The sequence below is a fragment of the Brachyistius frenatus genome, unplaced genomic scaffold, assembly GCF_029030835.1.
Source record: "Brachyistius frenatus isolate BFR_SWC_R1_liver_20210118 unplaced genomic scaffold, ASM2903083v1 Contig_5, whole genome shotgun sequence".
Classification (NCBI taxonomy): Eukaryota; Metazoa; Chordata; class Actinopteri; family Embiotocidae; genus Brachyistius; species Brachyistius frenatus.
In genome coordinates this window covers 9785062-9809921 of record NW_027210604.1, presented here as the reverse complement: position 1 = coordinate 9809921, position 24860 = coordinate 9785062, and the positions used below count along the sequence as shown (strand labels likewise).

At 41.3% G+C, this 24860-nt stretch overlaps 3 protein-coding genes across 4 annotated transcripts; 2 read left to right on the top strand and 1 right to left on the bottom strand.

Annotated features, from left to right (window-relative positions):
• Positions 1–387: 387 nt before the first annotated feature.
• snrnp35 (small nuclear ribonucleoprotein 35 (U11/U12)) lies at positions 388–2915 on the top strand. The gene has a single exon (XM_069721802.1). The coding sequence runs from the start codon at positions 563–565 to the stop codon at positions 1268–1270; it is 708 nt and encodes a 235-aa protein (XP_069577903.1). The 5' UTR covers positions 388–562; the 3' UTR covers positions 1271–2915.
• An 11-nt stretch (positions 2916–2926) lies between these two features.
• Positions 2927–7225, bottom strand: LOC138634717 (uncharacterized). Of its 2 annotated transcripts, XM_069721823.1 has the most exons (5): positions 5986–7225; positions 5729–5872; positions 4859–4954; positions 3694–3955; positions 2927–3611 (listed from the first exon to the last, which is right to left on the bottom strand). In XM_069721823.1, the coding sequence occupies exons 2-5, from the start codon at positions 5853–5855 to the stop codon at positions 3491–3493; spliced, it is 606 nt and encodes a 201-aa protein (XP_069577924.1). In that variant the 5' UTR covers positions 5856–5872; positions 5986–7225; the 3' UTR covers positions 2927–3490. The 2 variants fall into 2 exon arrangements, with proteins under 2 accessions (XP_069577924.1, XP_069577916.1); XM_069721815.1 differs by having other exon boundaries at positions 2928–3611; positions 5729–7225.
• A 164-nt stretch (positions 7226–7389) lies between these two features.
• Positions 7390–24336, top strand: arhgap42a (Rho GTPase activating protein 42a). The gene is made up of 24 exons (XM_069721789.1): positions 7390–8104; positions 10693–10788; positions 10897–10958; positions 13968–14039; positions 15444–15545; positions 15823–15933; positions 16599–16703; positions 17352–17481; positions 17599–17699; positions 18018–18127; positions 18243–18321; positions 18496–18535; positions 18643–18705; positions 18805–18879; positions 19010–19094; positions 19176–19234; positions 19396–19501; positions 19720–19879; positions 19996–20146; positions 20822–21526; positions 21633–21792; positions 22025–22096; positions 22234–22313; positions 23744–24336. Exons 1-24 carry the CDS (start codon positions 7951–7953, stop codon positions 23830–23832), a joined length of 2967 nt encoding a protein of 988 aa, XP_069577890.1. The 5' UTR covers positions 7390–7950; the 3' UTR covers positions 23833–24336.
• Positions 24337–24860: the final 524 nt, after the last annotated feature.

The following is a 24860-nucleotide window of genomic DNA, read 5'->3' as shown; positions in this document are numbered from 1 at the left end:
TTCTTTATTCTGCTTTTGTGAAACAGGCCCCATGTACTTATTGGTTTGCTTGGGTACTTTATAAATGAGTAATGATATGTTGAGGCCACTGATCTCCAGCAGGTCTTACTGAGGTGGAACCTTGAACGAGAAATGTTAGAGGGAAATCATAATTGTGGAAGAACGCTGTACTTTTCTAAGGGTGAAGGATCTTTTCAAATATCTGAAAGAAAATGGGCTGCGCAAAATATTTTTTTTGTTGTGAGCTTTATTATTATTACTTTCATTACTATTATAAATTTTCGTCCTCACCTTTACACAGTAGGTGGCAGTAATATACCTTAACGCTGGATGCCTCCCACAATTAAAGAGAGCGGAACCTTTGAATTGTGACAGACGAGTTCGTTTCATTACGGAGTATTTTATAAGCTGCACGCGCGGCTTCCTGATCATTTGAGAGAGTATAAACATTGAGCCACGCCACGGTGGTTCTGTAGCAAACTATTGATGGACGTAGATCAATAACCGTCTCGAAAACTATTGCAGAAACACGTCCAACTCCCGGTTCTTCACTCTGGTTAAGATGGTTGACTGGAGTCCGTTTGCGAAAGTGTACGACCCGCTGAAAGCTGGCAGCATCGACGGCACGGACGTGGAGCCCCATGACCGGGCGGTGTGGAGGGCCATGGGTGCCCGCTACAAGCCCAACAAAGGTGTCGTTGGAGACCCACTGCTCACCCTGTTTGTAGCCAGCTTGAACCTCCAGACAACTGAGGATAAACTGCACCAAGTGTTCTCCAAGTACGGAGACGTTCAGCGGCTCCGGCTGGTCCGGGACATCGTCACGGGTTTCTCCAAGGGATACGCCTTCGTTGAATACAAGGAGGAGCGATCCCTCGTCCGGGCCCGCCGGGAGGCATACAAGCTGGTGGTGGATCAGCACGAACTCTTTGTGGACTTTGAACAGGAGAGAAACCTCAAAGGATGGGTGCCTCGGCGGCTCGGCGGCGGACTGGGAGGGAAGAAAGAGTCCGGACAGCTGCGCTTCGGCGGCAGGGACAGGCCCTTCCGTAAACCCATCAACCTCGGGGTCGGCCCGGTGCAGGAACGGGGAGGCGGTGCGGTTGGAGGGAGGGAGTGGGACAGACCCGGGGCGAGAGGCAGGGAGGACCGGGACCGGCACAGGGAAGCCGAGTGGGGACGGAGAGGGAGGAGGGATGACCGGGACAGAGGCCGTGAAAGGGATGACCGCAGACACAGGGACAGGAGCAGACACCGGGACAGGAGATGAATCATATTTACACCTAGTACTGATGTTGTCATGCACAGTGCAGCTGGCTGCATCAAATTAAGGGATTTTAATCAAAGCGGAGGGTAAAGGAGAATGTGACTTCTCTGGTTTCCATAGAGTGAACTAATCTATGGAAAGAAAAAGCTTTTCAATCACAGAAAATATTCGTATGGCGTCATGAAATCAGTTTGGGTGGATTGTCAATTTTCCTGGCTGACATTCTTCAGATTGTTCTGTAATCGGATGTCAACATATAGCTGCCATACTCTTGAGCATTTTAGTGTTTCTCAAGGAAGTCTTACTTACTGCAAACCAGTGGTGTAAACTGAGCAAAACTGAGTCTATTATAATATATAGATAGATACAATGATGTCCAACCAAGTGAAGCCTTACACCTCCTGCTTTAAAAACGTTAAATCTGCAACTGAATGAACAAACCTGACAATACATTTTATTTTACACCCACAAAGAACTGGACTGAACTGTTTTAAAGTCTGGCTTGCATGTTTATGACGGTTACTAAGGTGGGCAGTTTAACAATGAAGACACCCCATTCATGATTTTGCTGCTGGTTGGATTATTATGCTTGTTTAACAAAACAAAACAAAAAAAAGGCCCCAATGAGGCTTTGTGCAGCATCCACAGATGATAGAAGAAAAGCAAATAAACAAACAAAAAAACTTAAAACACAATGTTTTATTTTGCTCAGTCAAAAAGCCTATTAAAGGAACTGTGTATTTCAGGGGATGTCGGCTTCATCTCTGCCTCTGATTGGCTCTGATCCTCATATTCGTACCCCAATCATCTGATTCATTATGCCTAAAGCTCAGCAACAAAGTCAATATGTACGAGCCAGTCAGAGGCAGAGTTGAGCAGGTCTTTCCAGAAGGTGGTTTGGGACAACAACAACAAAAAAAGAAATGCATTGAGCAATGTTCTCTTCCATGGCACACGCCATGTTTCTACGGTGGCCCAGACTAGACAAATCAATCACCAGCTCAAGAGGAACTTCTGTGTTTTTCTGTCACCTGAACCAACCTCGCCATTAGATGGTACTAAATCTGGTCTTGTCTTTTGTTTCTATTTCATATACAGCACATTTTCTTATTAATTGTGAAGCAAAAAATACAACTTCAACCAAATGTAAAGGAAGGAATTAGAATTCTGAAATTGTCCGTTTCCTCACCATTAAAACCTGTTTTTTAGTTGGGTTGTTTGTAGAGTTGGCTGGTTTTGCTTTTCAAATATTTTCAAAGCACTAATTTGTGATGAAACTTTTTCTTACCATGTTTACACTGAAAACAACAAAATACATAAAATTATACACAGACAAACAGGAATTAGAATGAGGAAGTTAGTTTAATTTGATCAATCTCTGTGACTTGTATGTAACATTTGCTGTTGTGTTTGAGCTGCAGTCTTGGTTCCGCTGTCTAATCCCTGGTCCTGGCCCTGGCCCTGGTCCTGCCTATTGAGGCATATCAGGTTTCAGCTATGAGTCACTGGTTGAGGTTTTTTTTTCTCTCAATCTGACTGCAAATATGCCTGAAGTCATCGATATGAAATGTTAAAGCTCTGGAGTTAGCATTGTGTGTGTGTGTGTGTGTGTGTGTGTGTGTGTGTGTGTGTGTGTGTGTGTGTGTGTGTGTGTGTGTGTGTGTGTGTATTAGCTCAACAGATTGACCAGCTGCTGGCTAATTCATCATGTGTTGCTTTAGAAGGAACTCAAAATGACAAGAGTTTGTGCTGAAAGGAAGTGATTCATTAGTAACTCTGATGGAACAGAAACACAAGAGCAACTAAGAAAATGAACTTCTGTTTCCCTCCAGTGATGTCTGAAGTGAGCAGGAAACTGATGCAAACAAACACACATCAACCATAAAAGCCCACAAAACCAGTATGTTTTTAACTGGTTTATAAAATTATGTTTATTACTGTGTCTTGTATTGTAGTGTTATAACATAGTCACATGAACATGGTGGGATTCATAGCAATGTGATGCAATTTTACCATAATCCTAGCAAACAGAAGTAGGCAAGAAGTGAAGAGGTGTGACAAAGATTTAATTATTATGCTGGTAAATTGTCCAAAGGAGTTCGGGATGTCATCGTGTCACAAGAGAATCTTAAGTTGAGAAGGTTCAACTGTCTTGTCAAACACTTATTGCTGAGAAATGCTCATAGAAGATGATTTCTTGTGTACTTTACCGTCTGTTATAGACTATCCCTGAGAAGTCATGTCTAGATCTCCGGACGAGGCCACGCTCAGCCTGCCAGTGTCCCTGGGATTCATGATGGGCCAGCCAGGGTAAGTCTCTCTCTGCACTGTGCTGAACTCGATTCTGTAAGTCAGACACAGACACAGATGAGCTGCGCTCCACATGAAGCTGCAGGACACCATGATGTTGACAAACCTGCTCTCACCTGAAGGCAGGGTTGATGCCGAGGTTGTCGGGCTGGGGGAGGGCAGGTGTTCGCCTCCTGCGGCAGGAGGTCGGAGGAGGGAAATCCATCTGATACTGAGACTGCATCTCTGTTGTTTCTTGTTCCTTTTTTACTGCTGTTGACTTCATGTGATCGCGGTTGCCTTCTTTCTCATCCTCTCCTGGTTCTCTGTCCCCGTTTCCTCTTCCTGTTTGTCTTGAGGATGTGGGATGGGAACATTTGGACTCCTGCTGTGTGTATCCTGAAGGTCAATCATACCCTTGTTAAGGGTTTCCTTTCATGCGCACTAATGAAATATCCCATAAAACACCCCATCTATCTGTCTATGGAGGCAGCAGTAAAACCAATTAAACTCACATTTTAACTGTAACTGCTAATAACCCCAAAGATTCAGTGGCAGACTTTTCAACGTCTTCAACTTTCTTAATTAAAGCCTTATACTTCAAGATAAATGTTTTTCCACATTAAAATGCTGTGCTAAATATGTTGCGTTAGGTACTTTTCTTAGTTGAAAGGCTGGAGAGAATCATCCTATCATTCAGATAACGGTCTTCTTTATTTCAACAAATACTGTCTCTTTTAATATCTAGCTGTAATACCGTTTCAATTACAGACCTGTAACATTTACATTCAGACTAAAGCTTGCACACTTGTTAATTCAGCCAGTTCTTTGCTAGCAATTCATAAAACTGTATTTGATCAAATAAAAAAACTATTTTGATTTACTGTACAAGTAACATGATTTTCACATTATATGGATGCTCTTCTGATCTTTTTGAAGTATTTGTTGCTGCATTATCATTATTTCAGGATTTGTAATGACAGGGTAGTAATTGCAGTTTGACTGATTAAAACCTTTTAATCACTTTGCACACACACACACACACACACACACACACACACACACACACACACACACACACACACACACACACACACACACACACACACACACACACACACAGCCCAAACCTTCTCCAACACATTATTATCGACTACTACACTCAAGATCTACCAAACGCAGCACAATGACTGATGCTAACAGGCCTTCTGTACACTCAGCACTGAAACACTCACATGTCCTCACAAACACAGCTCACAACTTATCATCAAACAGGCAGGTAGAGATAAGACTGTAGTAGACCTTTGCCTCGGTTTTGTTGTGGGATGGGCCTGAAGCAGAAAGCCTGTCGTGATGTGGTCTCCATTTTAGCAGGAGTGTCCGGGTAGAGGAGAAATCCTGGGGAAGTAATGGGGAAGGGAAAGAGGGGTATTTTAAAGTCTGTCTAACTAGGAAACTGAAGTTTCATTTTTAATGTGTGTAAAATGTAATCAGAATGATGTGTGTGGTTAAAATAAGGATATTTGACAGGCTGAATTTAATTAATGGTGTTTTCAAAAACCTTTTTTTTTTCAATCAAGTCAGTTTTATTTATGTAGGACATTTAAACACAGCAAAAGTTGACCACAACATCATTAAATATTCAGATATACTTGAAACATTTAAGCACTTTTTGGAGTAACTCTATGTCACTTCTGGACTAACCTCACTTAACATTTGCTTCATTATTGTAGCGTTTGAGCTGAGAAACCCTCAAGCCTATTGGTGATGTCAGTCACAGCTCAATTACTTTGAACAAAATAAAAATAACTGTAGTGACAGTGAGGTTTAATCATTCATACCCACACCTGATTTCTGTGTTAAGAATGCAATATTTTGTTTATGCATTAAAAAAATAGGTTGAAAAAAGTTCAGAAATAATGTTACTTTTTCCATTTTTTTTTTTTTTTTTTAATTATCTGGAAATTGTATCTACATTCTTAATCTCCAATCAGTCTTTTTTATGGTTCCAATTGTATTGTTGCAACATCAGAGTTCAAATACATGAGACAGAAAACTTGATGTATTTGAACCACTAAATCTTACAAAAACAGAATGTTTTAGTGGAGAATATTTGAGAGCATTATCAGAACATTGATGTGATGGTGAGAGGAAGAAGCAGCAAACCTTTACCTGCCACTGTCGGTGGTTCCCCCCTGTAGGGTCGACTGCGCAGAAAGAATTCGTGGTGGCGACGTGGCTGTTGTAGGTTGGTATTTTCAAAGAACATTTTGTCTGTTGCCTCCTGGATCACTGGCATCACCAGAAGCTCTAAAGCTGTTTTCAGTTGTAAGAAAACTGTGGCAAGCCTTACAAAGTTCACAATTTCTTGAATCTTAAATAACAACCTTTAAAACAGCTCTGAGGGGAGTTTTCACTGTCTTGCTTACCTTACATGTAGAAGAAAAAAAACACAAGATGGGGCACAAATCTGCAGTGTTTCCCTATTCTGTCTACATTTCTACACACTGTGAGTATGTGTGTAAGTTTATACATGGAGCTACTTAAAGCTTGTTTACTGCAGTAGTCATGGTGTCCTATTCTTCTCCTGTGAGTGGCAGATACAGTAGTACCCAGCTGGGACAATAAACCAGTTGGACCACCAGGAGAGAGCTCAAACTCTGCAGCGGGAGCTTAGATAGTAAGGTTTAATAGGGAATATGGTCGAGGAATAAAAAGGTTGCTTTAATTAAATGAAGGTTGGATTATAATTTTGAAGAACAGCTGATTTAACAGGGTAATGAAGGGAAAAAGTAACACTTGTCTGGAAGCTAAAGGTGCTGAGCTAAGCCTTGTTTATAGTTGTTTCAAGGTAAAGTCTAACTATCACGTCTTGCATCGGTGACTCAAGTGAGATGTCCAATGTTAAGTCTAATGATAACAAAATCAATTTGATCACATCCGTGTTTAGTCACTGACATGAAAAAAAGGGAAAAGACAACATGTATTCAGTTGTTGCCCTGGAGCATTTGGCCGGCACTCAGCAATGCATCGCGTCTCTCTGTGTTCGGCTCGCATAAATTTCAACTCTATTTCTTTCACATTAGAGGGCCTGTTTAAGCCTGTACCTTTTCCGTAGGGAATCTTATACTGGTTAAAAAAAAAACACATGGCATTTTATGTAATACAGTTCAAGGTTTTCTGTGGTGGAAATGTTCCTGCAATATTTAAAATCAATGTTGTTTATTTTCATCTGCATATGTTGTGGGCTGAAGTTAGTTATTTTAAACCTCATTTGTTGCATAATATTTCACTATGATGTGTTTATAGTCTCAAATTGATAACTGAATGAAATATTATCACTTAATTGATAAAAAAAAAAAAAAGTACAATCCCATATAAAAATCCTTGCAAAACACAAGAATAGCAGATAGACATTTTTAAATCTATGGGCCTAATTTTTAAGAATTATTTTTGAGAATGTTTTGGCTGTTATCACTTAAGGGAAGCACATTATTAAAATTGAACCTCTCTCTTAATATTATTTTCTTCTTGACATTGCTTCAACATGCTCCAACTTAACATACTTTAACATACTGTAAAATGTGTAATCATTGAAACCGTGTAACATGTTTCAGCTGTACATATTTGACAGATTAAGCATATTTTCCTCATTTAGTAATGATTTTTGGTATAATAATAATAATATTAATAAAACATTGTTATTTTTGTTATTGTAGTGGAAGTTGTTGTAATAGATGTAATTATAGTGTTAGTAATAGAAGTAGCAGTAGTATGCTAGGAAAAGTAGGAGAAGTAGTAGTAGTAATAGTAGTAATAGTAGTCCAAACTTTGTGAGGCTATTATCTGTATTACTTTGCAAAGTTTTCACAGATTTCAGCACGCGCCAGCAGGAGTCTCCCGTTCCCATAGTAACAAGCCTTCCGTCAGAGCCGTATGAAGACAGAGTTAGCCCACAGTCTTTGCCGAAAGCGTTCACGAGTCTAAAAATCACGGTTTTATTGCTTTCTTTCTGCGACCGCAGGCGCCTTTCTTTTTCAGCTAAGAAGTCCGAAGCGGCGTTACGTTTCAACATATCGCTTTTTTTTTTTTTTATTTTTTTTTTTTTAAAGGTTTGAGAGAGAAGCAGCGCGGAACCGTCGTAAAGTTAACCAAACCCTGTCTGTCAAGAGACTCCTGCGTTTCAGTGTCCGGAAGTTCTGAAGAGGGAAAAAAGTAAGAAAGGCATGAAAGGAGAAAGGAGCTGGAAAAAAAAACAACCCCCCAAAAAAACTTCCTGGCCCATTTTCTCCGAGCACACTGTTGCATGTCGTAGGTCGTACCGAGGGCACCGATAACGCGTCTTAACCATAGTTGTGTATTCATTGAGCTGCGTGCGTTTAGTTTACTTATCGATGGGTCTGCCGACGCTGGAGTTCAGTGATTCTTTCCTGGACAGTCCGGAGTTCAGAGAGCGGCTGCAGTGCCATGAGATAGAGCTGGAGCGCACCAACAGGTTTATAAAAGACCTCATCAAAGATGGAAACATGCTCATATCCGCCCTCAGAAGTAAGTACGAGATTCACAACTTATTTTGAGGGTAAAGTTACTGAAGCGGCTGATAACAGAGGGGAGCCTTCACGCCTTCACTTGAAACAGACCCAGCGCGGTCTGCTGTGGACTCAGTCAACAGCTTCGTACAGTTACTTGAGTTTGGGTGGTACAAACAATTAGGAAGGTAGTCACCGTTTTATGGACGTGATTTAGTGTTATTTATAGGGCAGGCTGGAGTACTTATCTTTTCATGATAAATTGGGGCTTTTCTAGATTTCGCAATGCACCTAAAGCCTAGTGATATGAAGATGGATGTTTTGCTTGGCCAGTACTATTTATTTATTAATAAGTTTATTTTACACGTGTCACTAGTGTAGCACCTGAGTCACGTGTACTGTAGATTGTTTCCCTTTTATCGGTACTAAATTATAAACTTCTAAAATATTGTGAAATTTGAGTTTATTCCTTTAAGTCATCTTAACAATAAGCTGTCTAAGCAGACACATAATGGTACTGACTAGACTAACACACCAAGGCTGGACTACAAACAGTAAAGCTGACAACTGTTCCAGGGGGCCTCAAACTCCAGGGGCCCCTTTCGTGAAGGCTCCAAGGTTACTGTATGTTAACTGATAGTTTATTGAAAATGTTCTTAAGCGCAGTATCCTACCAGGGCTACGACTAACAATTATTTTTAGTACATCACATCAAGTTTAACCATAAGGCCACCTTCCTGAAGGGGGAAGGCTCGGCCTCTTACAAATGTCTCTGTTTATAAAGACTCTTACCCAAGAGTTGTTTTATTTTCGTCCTGTGACGAAACAACCACTGAAAACTAGGTCAAAAAAGACTTCTCATCAACAATTTGGGGGCAGCCCTGGATATATGTAGGTACGTCAAAATGTAGTTTATAAACTGTTATTATTTGTGCTTACACTGCATGTATACTGCTCGGTTAAATGTTCACGTTACACATCGGGGTCCTCATTGGATTCGACCAAAGACAAACTAAACCAGAGAGAGTGGGAGACAGTTGGGGCAAAAAGGGACGAGGGCCACAATAATTTATCAGTTAATTGATTTGAAACTCAATTATAGACTATTAAACGTGAATATTCTCGGGCTCCTTTAGTCCTCTGTGATAATAAACTCAACATCTTTTGGATATGGACTGTTAGTCGGGACAAAACGAGACACGTTGAGTTTTGGGAGACACTGGTTGATGTTTTTTCACCATTTTCTGACATTTTAAAGATCTTGATTAGTCCAGAACATAATCGACAGATTAACTGATAGTTGAAATTATTGTTAATTGCAGCCATTACAGGAAAACAGCGTCTTGTTTTTGCTCAAGGAGATGAATCCAGCCATTAGAGTGACAGAATAACATTGGGTTCATCGACATCTACTGTATGAGGATGCACAATGGCGTATGTAATAATTCAATAGTTTTAACTATACCCAAAAGGGAGGAGGCTCTTTGTCTCACCAGGATTAAACAACATGGCTACAATGTGAACAAGTCAAACTATTATAAGAATTATCAGAGCCACCACAGTATGATTATTACGACAGTAAAGTTCTGCTGCTATTCATTAAATGCTAACATGATATGCCAACATTTATTCATTTTAATGACAGGAAACTCTGTACCCAGTGGAAAACTTGAACTGTGTTCATCTTACGTCAGTGTTTTATAGCAGCAAAAGGGATTTTCATACAGACACAACAACGCTGTCAAATCAGCACATTAAAGTTTTGTTGGTACCACAAACTGTTTTGATTTAACACAGTCTAGCATTCCTACACAGAAACATGCAGAGTCAAGTACGCAGACTGTTGTATGCAATATTTGAACACATCTCAAAGCACATTTTACATATTGGCACTCAAAGAGTATAATTTGTATGCCCCGACTGTCGACAGGTACAGTTTTCTGTCTGATGATAATTAAAACGATAGATCTGCTATTTCTACAAACATCACTGATGGAAATAGAGCTTTGACCTCATCAGGATAAAAGTATTCATCTAATTTTAGAGTAAAGCTCTTTGTTTACTTGAGTTTCATACTTTCAACCTGACCATATTTATTCTTGCTGATCTCCAGCCAGTAATCTGGTATGAACTGCGACTTAATGACATTGTAATAATTTCATTATCAGACTACAATGCCGTGGCATGATTGCCAGGCAGACCAGAGTTACAACGTTTGAGTGAAAGAATGCAGCGTTGTGCAGCCAAGTGTTCGTGCACCTTGGAGAATAAATGGTGGTATTAAACTTGATTATTGGAGCGCTGTTTGGACACGTAAACACAGCTTTCATAGTGGAGTTTGTTGCAGGGTGTGGCAGTTTGTTTACATCAGACTTTGACAGTTAATGTCTTGGCAATGTATGAAATGCAAGAGGCGCATAGGAAAATTCATTAATAGTTTATTACATAAGGGAATAAGTAATGTTGCCCGTAGCCTGCAGGGGAATGAGAGCATAAGATTGTGTTGGACCAGTGATCGCCGTATGTGTGATAGTGAAGTGTTAACAAGTGATGCCGATAATCTAATTGTTGTACCTGCTTTAAGAGCTTTTTTCCTGTTTTTCTCAGGTCTCTCTCTGGCTGTCCAGCGGTTCTCTCAGTCTCTTCAGGAGTTCCAGTTTGAATGTATTGGAGATGCTGAGACTGATGATGAGATCAATATAGGTGAGACCAAAACATCCCGAATGATCTGGTAAACTATTAGTTGACAGTGCACAAAATGTCAAATCTGACCAGTTTTTACAAATCGGAGGTGTCTCATTTCTTCTGCAGCTCAGTCCTTAAAGGAGTTCTCTCAGCTCTTAAGCACCATGGAGGAGGAGAGAAAACGACTGGTAAGAAAAGGAGAGAGAGTGTGTGTGTGTGTGTGTGTGTGTGTGTGTGTGTGTGTGTGTGTGTGTGTGTGTGTGTGCGTGCGTGTGCGTGTGCGTGCGTGCGTGTGGGTTGGTTGGTTGTGACTTTGAAAAGAGGCCATTTTAAGTAAAGATAAAATGAAGGGGTTAGTAAATGAATGAATGGTTAGCTGGATGAATACACGATGAGCGTGCTGTCTGGGCAAAACATCCCCACCAGAGACTTCTGCTGGCCGAACCAGCTAACGTCCGGGATAGCGCTACGCTAACTTGAACTTGAAAAGTTTAGGCTGTGGGCTCTGGCCCATGACATAAGCATGTGTCAACAGGGTTTTTGTAATTATTCTCACTGGCAGAAAGAGGAGACAAAAGTTGCCCCGGCATGTTTAAAGAATCAGACTTTTGGGAAAACCAGCTAAAGAAAAACCTTGTGAAAACTTTGTCAATTTGAAAGGGGTCAGTTGTAGGTAAAAAAAAAAAAAAATCAATCGAGAATTACCAACTGAATTTCCTCTAGGATTTACAGAGTTTTATAGTAAGTTTAGCTGTCTGACCTGCAAATGTACTGTTTTGGTTCCCACTAAATGCTCTCATAGTGTCATTTTTGGCTGCAGCTTCCAGATGTTTTTCGTAAAAGAACCTAATAACTAACTGTACACTTCCTGCTTCTCACCAAACTGCAGACAACAAAAAATATGAATTTGAATATTAAACTTACATTCATCAGCAGGCCAGAAGTGAAACTCGAATTGCATGATAATGGTGCTCCCTCTGCTGCATGTGTAAGTTTGCAATATCAACTTAAAATGTGACATCAATTTTGTCACGACAACCTTTCCACTGCCCCCAAGTGGCCCAAAAATCTATTTTTTGATGCTTATTGTCACCTGGTAACAAATTTTAGTTTGAAACTTATTGTCCTTCACTCGATGCGCCACACTGACTTCCTCAATCTTGTGTCTTTAACTGGTTTTCCCAAAAGTCTGATTCACACATTTGCTGTGAAAACTTTGTCCCGGCAGCATTGTGTGCTGCCCGGCAGTTTGGGAAATGTCTTTTGACTCAGAGACCCTCCATCAACAGAAGCCTTTGTGTGGGAGTGACTGCAGTCTGGCACAGTGTGTATGAAGGCAAACCATCTGCGTGTCTGCAATGTATGTGCAGAGTATGCTACCTTACATATAGCCCTCTGTGTGTGTGTGTGTGTGTGTGTGTGTGTGTGTGTGTGTGTGTGTGTGTGTGTGTGTGTGTGTGTGTGTGTGTGTGTGTGTGTGTGTGTGTGTGTGTGTGTGTGTGTGTGTGTGTGTGGTTACAGAGGAACCATGTGGAACCTATTCTGCCAATTCCCCTGTGAGACCGAGAACAGCCCCGACTGCCTGGGAAAGTCCATAAAAGGGTCCTCTGTGTGTGTGCTTGGCGTCTCTCTCTCTCTCTCTCTCTCTCTCTCTCTCTCTCTCTCTCTCTCTCTCTCTCTCTTTCTCTTTATGTGTGTGTGTGTACTTTTATTGTATGCTTTTCCACTTGCTATGGCACAACTGAAGCCCTGCTGATAGATCTGAACTTCAAATAATACTGCCATTATTAAGTTAAAGGGCGGTTGCAGTGAGTGGGTTCCTCTGAAGTCCTCACCTCTCCTACCATAGAGGACAGTTATTGATATTTGACAATGCCCTTCAGTCTCCTAGTTTTCAGTTTCATCCTGTTGATTGTAATGTGGTGAAAAAAGGAACGTACAATGAAAGCAGACCTCTCTTTGAGTGCTGGTGTAGCACTACACTGAAAAGTCGCAATGAATGAATGAATGATTGTCGGTTTGGGGGGGATCTTTAGAGTCTGCTGCTTAAATCAAATAGACTTAACAAAGCAAGTTTTGACAGAGGTTGGCAATATATAGACTCGTGACTAAAGAGGGTTGAGACCTAATATAAACACCAGGGGCTCCGATAACCACTCTAGCTTTTTTTCCCCTGCTTGGCTCAACTTACATACTGTACAGTCAGTCAGCTGCAAAAACGTTACCGCAGTCGTAACATAATTCTCTGTGTAAATGCGCCAGACTTGGCCCAATTATAGTCAAATGTTTTGCACCAGCTCTACCTGATTTGCCGTGTTGCTACTAATGTCAGTTAAAAAAAAAGCATACTCCTTTGCATTGAATTTTATTTTATAGTTAATGACCATGAGCAAATCCAGAAAATACTCAATTCACTAGATTTTGTTTTTGGTATGTAAACAGGAAGTAGATTACCACAGGTACACTGTAATAACCGAGAGATATTTGATTGCTGAGACCATCTGTTTCAGTTTGAACCCTCTGACCTTGCTCAAATATTTACATGCTTCGCCACATCTGTTGTAAATAATATATAATCTAGGCTTAAACAAAGTTTAAACAAAATACCAGATGACATTAAACATCAAGTGAATCTACTAAATGCCAGCCATAAATTTGTTTTCACAGTAGTTTTGTGAAGTTAGCATAACATTAACATCACTTTCATATCTTGGTTTAAAGTATTTTGAAAGAAATTTGTCTGTTTAAGACAAAATTGTGAGGAAATCACAGGTTTTCTTTGGCCTTGAATCTTGCTAGGTCTGTGACAGACTCTACCGCTTGGTACTACCGTCTACATAACAGGTTGGACAGATGGCCGTGCTGAAGGTGCACATACAACTTGAGCACGAGTTTGTGACATCACAAACTTAAGGAAGCCCAAACAGCTCAGTTGCTGAATACGAGCTGTGTGCATTTCTGGGTGGATGCAGTGTATTGCCACTTTCACAGTGTTCATAGAGCACCTAGACCTGCTTAAAATCATAAAGGAAATGGAAATCTAAATTTAAACAATAGGGGACCTTTAAACAGTGAAGTGACTGCTGCAGTCCTCACGGGACAATGACTTTGCTGTTGTCTAATTTTGGCTGCTGCTTTTAGTTTTTACTGTTATCACACACTAAGCTGATGGTTGTGTTTCTTTCTTCCTCTCTCAGATCCAGAATGCCGATGACGTTTTGATCTCGCCGCTCGAGAGGTTTCGAAAGGAGCAGATTGGAGCTGTAAAGGTACATCTCAAATGCTGAGTATATCATGAACACATGTTTCGTTCAATAGTTATCCAACACCCTGGGTGGCGATCAGACAGATCACGCTGCGTTGGTCCGGTCGCAGTCGGGCCCTCGGTCAATGATCAGAGAATCCATTTTGTCCAGATAAGCGATGGATCACAGTCCAGTGTCAGAAACGAGGTCATGGGAACGGACGCTGGGAGGGAAGACGGGGAGCACGTCACAGACAGAGCGATAGTTGGACTCTGAGGCAGTATAAACACAAAGTGAGTCTGGTGGCTAGTTTTAGCAGCTATCTCACGTTGTATGATTCATCTCATCTCGTTTTTTTCCCTCTTTCTGTCCGACTGAAATAAGAGCATAGATAGTAGCGTCATGCCATCGGCAGGGTTTAAAAATACAGAGCTGGTCCCTGGTCTGAAATCTGTGTGTTGATGGAGGCGACTCCTCAGCCTGAAGAATGTAGCAGAAGTGTGTGAGCAGCACATTCACACCGTGATGTTGTTGGGCAAGAATGAGTGATTGGACATGTGGCATTAGGAGCTGCAGCTGTTGTGGAAAAGAGCTGTTGTTCTAAATATTTTGGCAGAGTCTCTTCTTTTAGATTGTTAACAGTCCCACTGCACGCTGTCATTGTTTGTTTGGTCCCTGAAAGCTGGATCGTTACTTCATCCCAAAATCCAACTTAACTTTTGTCACTCATGAAAGATCAAAATCCCGATACACAGGACTGCAGCAACATCACTGCACGTTTCTACAGCATAAATCTTTATGACTTTGGTGACCTCAGACTTTTACTCTGATCAAATCCAAAATTTCTGTTTGTTCAAAACTTGCATTAGCAGGAAAAAAGGACTTTCCCTTCAATGTCAGCTATACTTTATGTTTAGTGCTAATTATCGAATGTCGTCATGCTTACAGCGCATATCAGAGACATGAGGCAGTCGTGTTGCTTTTATTTGTTTACTTCTCGGGTTGGCTGCAGCTGGACTGGACGTCCAACATCAACACTATTAGACTGAGTTGTGACTGTCGGACAGTTGTACGTGCTAGAATATGATGCCAAGTCAGATTCATGTGTTATTTGCCTATTTTGATCAGATATCTATGGATTTAAATCATAACTTGTCTTAATCTTTATTATGTTTTGTTCCAGAAAAAAACAGAAAGACATGTTTATCCCTCGAAGTAAAGTATAAAACAAACTATTTCGGCACATTAGTCTCAACACAGCCATGATATTGACACTGGAATTAATAACAACGTCAGCTCCACTGAAAGGGACATAAATGGCAGGACCTTCTCTCTGCGTTATTATAAATGTGAATTAAAAGACTTTTATTAGCAGATGTAAAATTTCATTTATATTTATTGCTATCTTCCTCTCCACATCTTCCTCAGGAGGGAAAGAAGCAGTTTGATAAGGAGACAGAACGGTACTACTCTGTGCTGGAGAAACACCTCGGCTTGTCCTCCAAAAAGAAAGAATCTCAGCTGCACGAGGTAAACTCTCCGATTCTTAAAAAGCCACAACAAGTTCCTCCCACGTGTGTAAGGTAACATTATGGACTCCGTGCGTGTGCGTGTGTGTTTGTGTTTGTGTGTGTGTGTGTGTGTTGTTGTGTTGTGTTGTGTTGTGTTGTGTTGTGTTGTGTTGTGTTGTGTTGTGTTGTGTTGTGTTGTGTTGTGTTGTGTTGTGTTGTGTTGTGTTGTGTTGTGTTGTGTTGTGTTGTGTTGTGTTGTGTTGTGTTGTGTTGTGTTGTGGCCGTTTCTGTTGCAGGCTGACTCACAGATGAGCAAAGACAGGCAGGTCTTTTATGACGCTTCTCTGCAGTATGTCTTCAAGATCCAAGAAGTACAGGAGAGAAAGAAGTTTGAATTTGTGGAGCCAGTGAGTTTACGTAACATCATTGTCATGTTTATTATGCACAACCTTATCACAACTAAAGTGTGTATTTTCATGCCGGGATACATCCCACATTTGTAATGAATTAGATGACATCAGTATCGCTCTGTTTGCCTCCTGTCTCGACCCTTTTGATGTTTTATCGGGCTGCTGGACCTTCGCAGCTTTGATCAGTCGAGGGAAAACACAGCGACCACTACGCAACGTTTCATCACAGGGAAATGAGTGATGGATCTGCTCTGTGCCACTTGTACACACTGACATAAACATGAATTGCAACCGAGCTATTAATGTACGCACGATTGTAGAAAGACAACAAAGCCGTGTCCTGAAAATGACGCTTGACATGCACTGTTTGGTCAGTGATAGAAATGTTTTAATGATACATATCAGTAAAGCCCACTTCCTGTTGCCGCAGCAGCACTTCCTGCACAGAGATTTCTTCTGGCTGACAAAGAGGGAAACTCTTTGTTGTAAAGTAAACAAGAGCAGCAAACCAAACCACAAACAGAGTTCGGGGATTTTTTTCAAAATTTTGATTGATTGAGCAGATGACTGACAGTCATTCTTTTGTAATCCTCTCATTATTCTCAGCACTTCCAAGCCCCCAGCTAACATTTTTCCTGCGGATCTCTCCCTCTGCCCTTCAGTTATTAGCCTTCCTGCAGGGCTTGTTTACATTCTACCATGAGGGCTACGAGCTGGCCAGTGAATTTGAACCTTACAAGCAGCAGCTTCAGTTCAACCTGCAAAATGTAAGTGTTGGACCTGATATCACTTATTTGTAAATAGTGTGTTCTGCCTGGTCTGCCTGCATTTTAATATTTTAAGAATGTCCTGGTTTAGTAGAGAACCACATTGTTCCTTCCACAGCAGTTCACACGTAGTTTCGCTTTGTCGCTTGTTTACCTGTTAGACAAAGTTAAACTGATCTGAATAGGCAGTTTTTAATAAAAAAAATTCCAGAGCTCAAAAATGTCAAAGTGTCAAACATTTCAGCTTCTCTTAAATATCTCCTTTCACTTCTGTAAAATTATTTTCTGACCGGATGTAGAATGTGGTTGTAAACCTGCCATCGGCCAACTATTTCAATCGATATTCTCCTCCTGTTGTGTTATATCTGTGTTACTCTGAGCCGCAACCTACACGTTGAAAAATGGCAAGATTTGAAAAAGAATCATGCAGTGAGGCAGGCGTGTTTTTTTATTTAGCCATTTTAATGCCAGGACTCATCTCCCCTAATGCAAAACAAGCCCAACCCTGACACTATTGATCAAAGGACCATCATTGTTGTGTCGTTGTTGGTTTTGAATCTCTTGGGGGTGGGGGGCAACCGTTCCTTGACTTTTCCCTGATCACTACATATGAATGCAAACCTCCTAATGCGTATGTTTGTCAATAAGGCTCGCAACAACTTTGAAAGTACACGTGTTGAGGTGGAGAGGCTGATGAAGAGGATCCGATCTGCAGAAGAGGACTTCAAAGCCCCCAGTTGCTTCACCATGGAGGGATATCTTTATATCCAGGAGAAACGTGAGACACACTAAAGTCATATTTTCTCCTCTCTCTGTCTCTCAGACAACACAATCAGACTTAAAACACTCTCACACAAGCACACTTGCGTGAAAATGCGTTTCATGTGTTATGTAGGTCCGCTGGGCAGTGTTTGGACCAGATACTACTGTACATATGAAAAGAGCGCCAAGATATTCACCATGAGCAACACAGAGGCCAGACCAGCCAGCAGACAGGTGAGCTGGGAGCACGTATGGAAACCCATAATGACGTTGTTACATGTTTCAATCAATTTAATGCAAATCATGACACACTTCATCGCCGGTGACCACTTTCCAAACTAAGCCACAGTTTCTGTGACTCAAGCAGCTGATAGAATATTTTGTGCTTCGCACAAGCACCTGAACGCACCAGCAAGCACGTTTTGAAAACAAAAAAAATGCGACTTACTTACCTCATTCAGGGCGGTGTGAAGTTTGTGTTTGTTAGAGTCATTACCAAACTTTAAAACCACACGTTGCGTGCGTATTGAAAACACACCTCTCTGTTAACAGAACGGCGTTGTGAACGGCACACCGGAGATGTTCAAGCTACGCTCATGTGTCCGGAGGAAGACCGATTCAATCGACAAGCGCTTCTGCTTCGACATCGAGGTGGTGGAGAGGTGAGAGGGAACGATAAGCGAGACCTGTGTGTCCGTTATGCCTGACTCTCTGTGGATTAAACTTAATAAATAGAGACCTGGCCGTTCGGGTAAAATGATCTCTTCATACCTGCAGACATGGCGTCATTACGCTGCAAGCGCTCTCGGAGGCCAACAGACGGCTGTGGATGGAGGCGATGGATGGAAAAGAACCAGTATGAATATATCCAGAATTGAATAAATAATAATGTATCAATGGGGGAAAGTGAATATAGGATAACTAGAAAGGAACGGCAACACATATTACTATACTGATAAACATAATCAACTTTAGATGGAAAAATGTGGTTTGAATGTACTAAATGACGTGTTTGTCTTTCTTTGTGTAGATTTACACTCTGCCTTCTCTGCTCAGTAAGAAGGAGGAGAGTAAGTATCATTAATGTAATTTATGATTTGGTTGAATTCAGAAGATTCTATTATTAACATCCATTAATATCACAAGTCTCAAGATTTTTTTTCTTTTTCTTTTACAGCATTTCTTAACGAGGCAGGCTTCAGCTTTGTTAAGAAGTGTATTGAGCTGGTTGAAACTAGAGGTACTCCTCGCCTTTTAAATATTCATGAGAAATCATTATTTTTATTTTTTATTTTGCGTGCATTTTTGATTTATCAAATATGTTCAAACTTGTCTGCAGGTATTACGACCCTGGGATTGTACAGGACAGGAGGAGTGAACTCTAAAGTGCAGCGTTTGATGACGAGTGTGTTTGGTGAGAAACGTTCTGCTTTCCTCTGTTTGATGCTGTTTTTCTTCATGAGGAGGAAGATTTTTTTCCAGCACGGTGAAATCAGCTGTTTTTTTTTTTAAAAGTCCATCATTTATTATCTACTTTCCCGCAGCGTCCACGGCTCCCGCTGACATGCAGCTGGATGCAGATGCGTGGGACAACAAGACCATAACCAGTGGCCTCAAGAATTATTTCAGGTAACACACAGGACCATAGCAGCTTTTTGCAAATTGCACTGCTCATGAATTCTGAATTCATCATTTTTCATGTGCATGCAGGTGTCTGGCAGAACCAGTACTGACCTACAGGCTGCATAAAGAATTCATCAGGGCTGCAAGTAAGTGCTTAATGCCTCTTTCAAAGTACAAAGTTTCACCGCTGGAGCATGGCAGACACAATCTCAGCAGTATTTGGATTAACATGACTAAGTCATACATTGTATGTGATGGAAGTAGAAGTACGCCATATCTCTGCTTCTCAACTCTTTCCGTGTTTCAGAGTATGATGACCAGAAGTACAGAGTGAGAGCCATTCACGCCCTCGTACACAAACTACCAGAAAAAAACAGAGCGATGTTGGACCTCTTAACCAACCACCTCTTCAAGTATGTACATACTTTTATAGGGCTTTCACTGTTTGATGCACCTCAAATGTCCCTTTGGCTTTGAGAGCCTCTGAGAGCAACATATTGTTGTTACCAGTTTATATTTCCGAATTTTTTGGTAGTTTATTCAAACACTTTCTCTTTATTAATCTGTTATATCATATAATACATACATGCTCATTGAGTTTGTGTGTGCATGTGTATGTGTGTGTCTGCAGGGTGTCTTCTCACAGCGACCAGAACCTCATGACCGTGTCCAACCTGGGAATGATCTTCGGTCCCACTTTGATGAGGTCGCAGGAAGAGACGGTGGCCGCCATGATGAACATCAAGTTTCACAACATTGTGGTGGAGATTATTATTGAAAACCACAACAAGGTCTGCTTACAAACACACACACACACACACACACACACACACACACACACACACACACACACAAACGCATAAGCATGCACACAGCTAACAGACAGTGCACCGTGTGTTCCTGTCAGATCTTCAGCGAGGCCCCAGACCTGTCGGTGCCGTTGCCTCAGGCACCGTCCTCTCGGTCGACTCCGCGGAGGAACAAGGCCATCTGTCTGTCATCTGGAAAGAGAAAGGCCCGTCTGTATCCTCCCACTCTCTGCCTGGCAGACAACGACAGTGAGTATTTCTGCAGCTCATAGCTCCTTCATCTCGTCACTTATCAACATCGCATCTTTCCATCGGCCGCAGCTGAGTACAGTTACTAGAGCACTGTCCTAAATACAATTCAAAGGTACTTTATTTCCATTTGTGCTCCTTCATACTTCTACTAAACTACATGTAAAAAGGAAATATTATACCTTTTAATCCACAACATTTGCTGCATTTGACAGCTACAGCAACGAGGTATGGATCAAAGAAACAGCTCCCAAAGCTCTTTGTCCTGTGTTTAAAAACAAATAGTGACATAGTTGGAAGCTGTTCTACCGAAGGCTGCTATCCTGTTCGATAGTTTTACTTGAATAACTTTCAAGGAGTCAAAAGAAGAGAGAAAAAAATTCAGTGACGTGTAGAACCAGCGCTCAAAAGTCAAGTAGCTTCAGTTAAGCTCCGTAATGCACAACACAGAAGAGTTGTGATCCATTACCGTGCAATTACAACATGTCGTTGTCCAAAAAAAGAAGGTGGTAAGACTAAAAGTCTCAAAAATGTGCACTTTGAAAAATGCTTAACTGTCATTTTCACCAAAAAAAATTTAAAAATAGGTGAACACAATAACATATGGGCAGCACGGATCTTGCCCTCATCATTCAGTCTCTCGATTATGTGACTTGTTTCCATTTGTCCCTCCAGGTGACACATTTAGCAGCAGCCCGAGCACGACTCCGATGGGCAGCCAGGAGTCTCTGTCCTCGCACTCCTCCGAAAAGAACGGATTGTCTCAGACCTCTCCTCCGTCCTCTCCCGCTGTTGAGTCCAGCTCACCATCCACAACGCAAACGTCTCCTCCAGCAGCGTCCTCTTGCTCCCCGCCTCACAACTCCTCAAATGGGAAAGATCAGAGACACCCGACAGACAACGCCGCCTCCCTTCACCTCACCCCTTCCTCTTCCCGGACTCCTGCTCAGGTCACTCCAGCCCAGCAGACTTCCTCTGTGTCCACCTCCGCGTCCTCTTTACTCTCCACAGTGGAGAGATCTGTCAAAGGAAGCTCGACTGCCTCCTTGTCGTCTGTAAAAGAGTCGAGGTCTCCTTCCAGAGCCTCCGCGTCCACCGCCTCCATCGAGCACTCGTCAGTGGAGCGTACCTCCTCTCTCAGGGAGGGTGGACCTGTCAAGAGAGCGCCGTCTGTCTCCTCCCTGAAGAGCACTCATTCGGCGGATCAAAGAAATGCATCCGCTGCCACTGGCTCAGAAACCAGAGTGACGGGCTCGACTTCTCCTCGACAGCATAGGACTTCTTACAGGACTGCTTCCTCCTCCTCTTCCTCTTCCTTTTCATTGTTTCCCTACCAGCTTTCCACGTCTTCCTCTCTCACCTCCCTGCACATCTCCGAAGGTGCGTACATGTCCTCGCTGCACCTGTCAGCAGTTTGAGATGAAGCTGTAGACATCTGCCACTTCCCTGTTTCTGTTTGCTTCTTATTTCTTTTGTTCTGTCGCAGATTACAAAAGCTGTCATGGGTCCGTGCAGAGTCTCATGTCCTTCGACCCACGTGAGGCAGCGCACACACGTAAGACTTCACACGCCGGCTGTGGCTCCGACCCGCCACCGAAACGCTCTGCAGCCGCGTCCAGCAACGGACACCAGAGGCCCGGCTCAATGTGAGTGTCTGCAGGGTGGATTTATATCTCTAGTTTCAATCCATGATCTCAGGGGAAAACATGACTGAAAAAGAAACAGCTGTGTTTTTCTCTACTTACAAAATAGATGAAAATTCTGTTTAACTGTCTGTTTGTCTGTTCTTTCAAAACTGACCTACTCACTTACTTGAAAACTGTAAAATATCACAAAGTTGTGTCCTGCAGGTGCCAATTTTGTGTTTGTGTGTTACAGATTATCAGTCAGACTGCCCCAGCGTGAGAGTTCAGTCTTCTCCTCAGCGTTAGACATATGTTCCTCAGGAAGGTAAGTTCACTCTGAGGTTGACTGAGTGATAAACCTTTAACACATGAATCACTTGTCAAAGCAAAACAAAACATTTTGATAGATGAAACCCTCCAAATCTTTTCTCAACTTTTACATATTCTATTTTTTTCTCTTAGTCAAGCAAAAGCGCTTTACTCCTGTGAGGCAGAGCACAGCCATGAACTAAGTTTTCCACAGGGGGCGCTGTTCTCAAACGGTAAGAAAACTACTCAGGTTGGTTTTTGTTTCCTTAAGGAGCTTCGACCCCATTTGGTCATCTCGTTATCGCCACTGTGCCGACTTTGTGATCTGATCGCAATATGCAGTTAGAGGTAGATAGATATGACTAGTCAATAAACATGGCTCATCTCAGGTCAAGGGCAGACACCGCTTTAACATCACTGTTACTACCTGTAGCTTGTGTCGGGCATGTCAATCTAGACAAGAATTGCATTTTAATATCAGATGTATATAAGGTAGGTGTTCTGGGGCCCCATTTGTAAAGGTGTGTTTTTATTTATTCCTAAATATAAATCTGAAGATCATTAATACATGACTCATAAGTTTTCTGTCTGGCAGCTAATCAACTAGTTTTCCATAAAACCTGTTTCTACTAAAAGCGTAATCTCTCTTATTTCTCAACAAGTGTTAAGTTTAAAGTTACGTCAAACATTTGACCCACTTTATAGCAATGTAGCACAGATGTTAAGAAGGTTATGGGCCTATGGGTTATGGGTTTTTACCAGAACGACGCTCAGACACTTTTTTTTCCTCCAAGTGAGCTGATAAAATGTTCCCAGTTCTTTTGATCCGCTCAGGTGTGCCCTGTTAAAGTTAGTGCCTAAACACTGTTAATACAAACTCACCACTTCCCATACCTGTTTCAAATTAAAAGCCCTCCCTGCTGAACGTTTTTGTTCTAAAATAAATGTTCAGAAAATACTTCACAATGTTCTAGTAATGTTTTCAGGCAGAAATGTCCTGTTCCTAGATTGTTCTTGTTGAAGGTAGGATAGCGTTCCCTAAAAACATTCTCAAAATATTTTATGTCAATACACTAATATTTGTCAGAACATTATGGCCTAATTGGTGTTTTTTTTAATGTTCCGAGAACGTTATTATGTTACAGTAGGATAACGTGCAAAAGGACACATAAAAGGACATTAGGAGATTGTTATCCTGCCGATAAGAAGAATATTTTGGGAACAGAAAACCCGCTGAAGTCATTCCAAGAACATTGCATTGTTTCTAGCTGACCTCCAACATGTCAGTGGACAGAAACTCTTAATTTCTTAACCAGGCTATTAGTCTGAAAGATTTTCTGGACCACGTTGTGACTGAAATCGGACAATCATACTTAAAATAAGTAATCCAGAACAACCATTGAAAATAACCAGATTATATTGTTGACTTTTTTAATCAAAGAGAAGAAAATATTATTGACTATTGTGAGTGAACTTGCCACATTGAAACGAACCACAATTTAACCGTGGGCCATTTGTGTGCCTGTGCACTCCTGAACATAAACAAATAGCACTACACCCTGGTTACAGGTGGATAGGTCACACTACAAGATGAAGATTGATTGTTTTTTTTATATGAAGCTCGATGTCTTGACTTGCTGAGCAGAGTTGTTTGTGTCTGCAGTTTACCCGTCTGTGGAACCGGGTTGGCTTCAGGCGACGTACAACAGCAAAACAGGCCTCGTACCTGAAAACTACATCACATACGTCTGACAGACCTGATGATGTCATCAGCACGTCACTGAACCACACAAAGACCTAACTTAGATTTTAGAGATCTACAGTGCATACAGCTGCTGATCAAAGATATGATATATTTATCTAGTAACTGTGACTATTATCACTGACTACTGTGACGGGATATGAATGATGTTTGTAACCATGTTATGTCGTATGTTACTAACCAGCTTATAATGCAGTAGATGTTAATATCTGACTTTTCTCTTCACACGTTCTATTCATCAACATCATCAGCTCTGTAAATGTGTCTATAAGGTACATTTTTCTATCAATCTTGGTCATTTTTATGTTTATTGTTTTAACTGTATGTCCAGAGATGGACATGAAATGAAACGTGTTCACACCTCTGTGCCTTGATATATGACCTGATGGTCTGAGACTGAATCGTCCCATAACACCTTCCTCCTTCTTTCTCTCAGTTTTCCTGCTGTCTATATAAAAGTCTTTTCTTTAAAAAAAAAAAAAAAGGCTTTGTTGTCAGTTTGTGTTTATTATTACGATGCATCAGACATAATGTTAAAAACACAGTCAGATGAAGCATTAAGTATGACACAGCAGCCCGGGTAGTCCGTCCTATTTAAATGAATTGGTTTGAAAAAATATTAGAAACATCTCTCACCACAAATTACAATCTCCAAAATGACATTTAAAATAAATCAATACATCTCTCAATCAGACTGAATAACAACTGAACATAATAATCTTCATAAATGGATGATTTATTTCTGAGCTGTTTTATTGCACTTAATGCTTCACCTGTCTGTGTTTAACGATGTGGCTGACCAGTGTATGTTTATCGTGCGTTTTCTCAAAAAAAAAAAGGAAGTGTTTTATTTCCATTTTTTGAGAGGACGAGCAGTGGTTTTTAGTCTTGGTAAGGTACAGGCATCTGTGTGTGTGTGTGTGTGTGTGTGTGTGTGTGTGTGTGTGTGTGTGTGTGTGTGTGTGTGTGTGTGTGTGTGTGTGTGTGTGTGTGTGTGTGTGTGTGTGTGTGTGTGTGT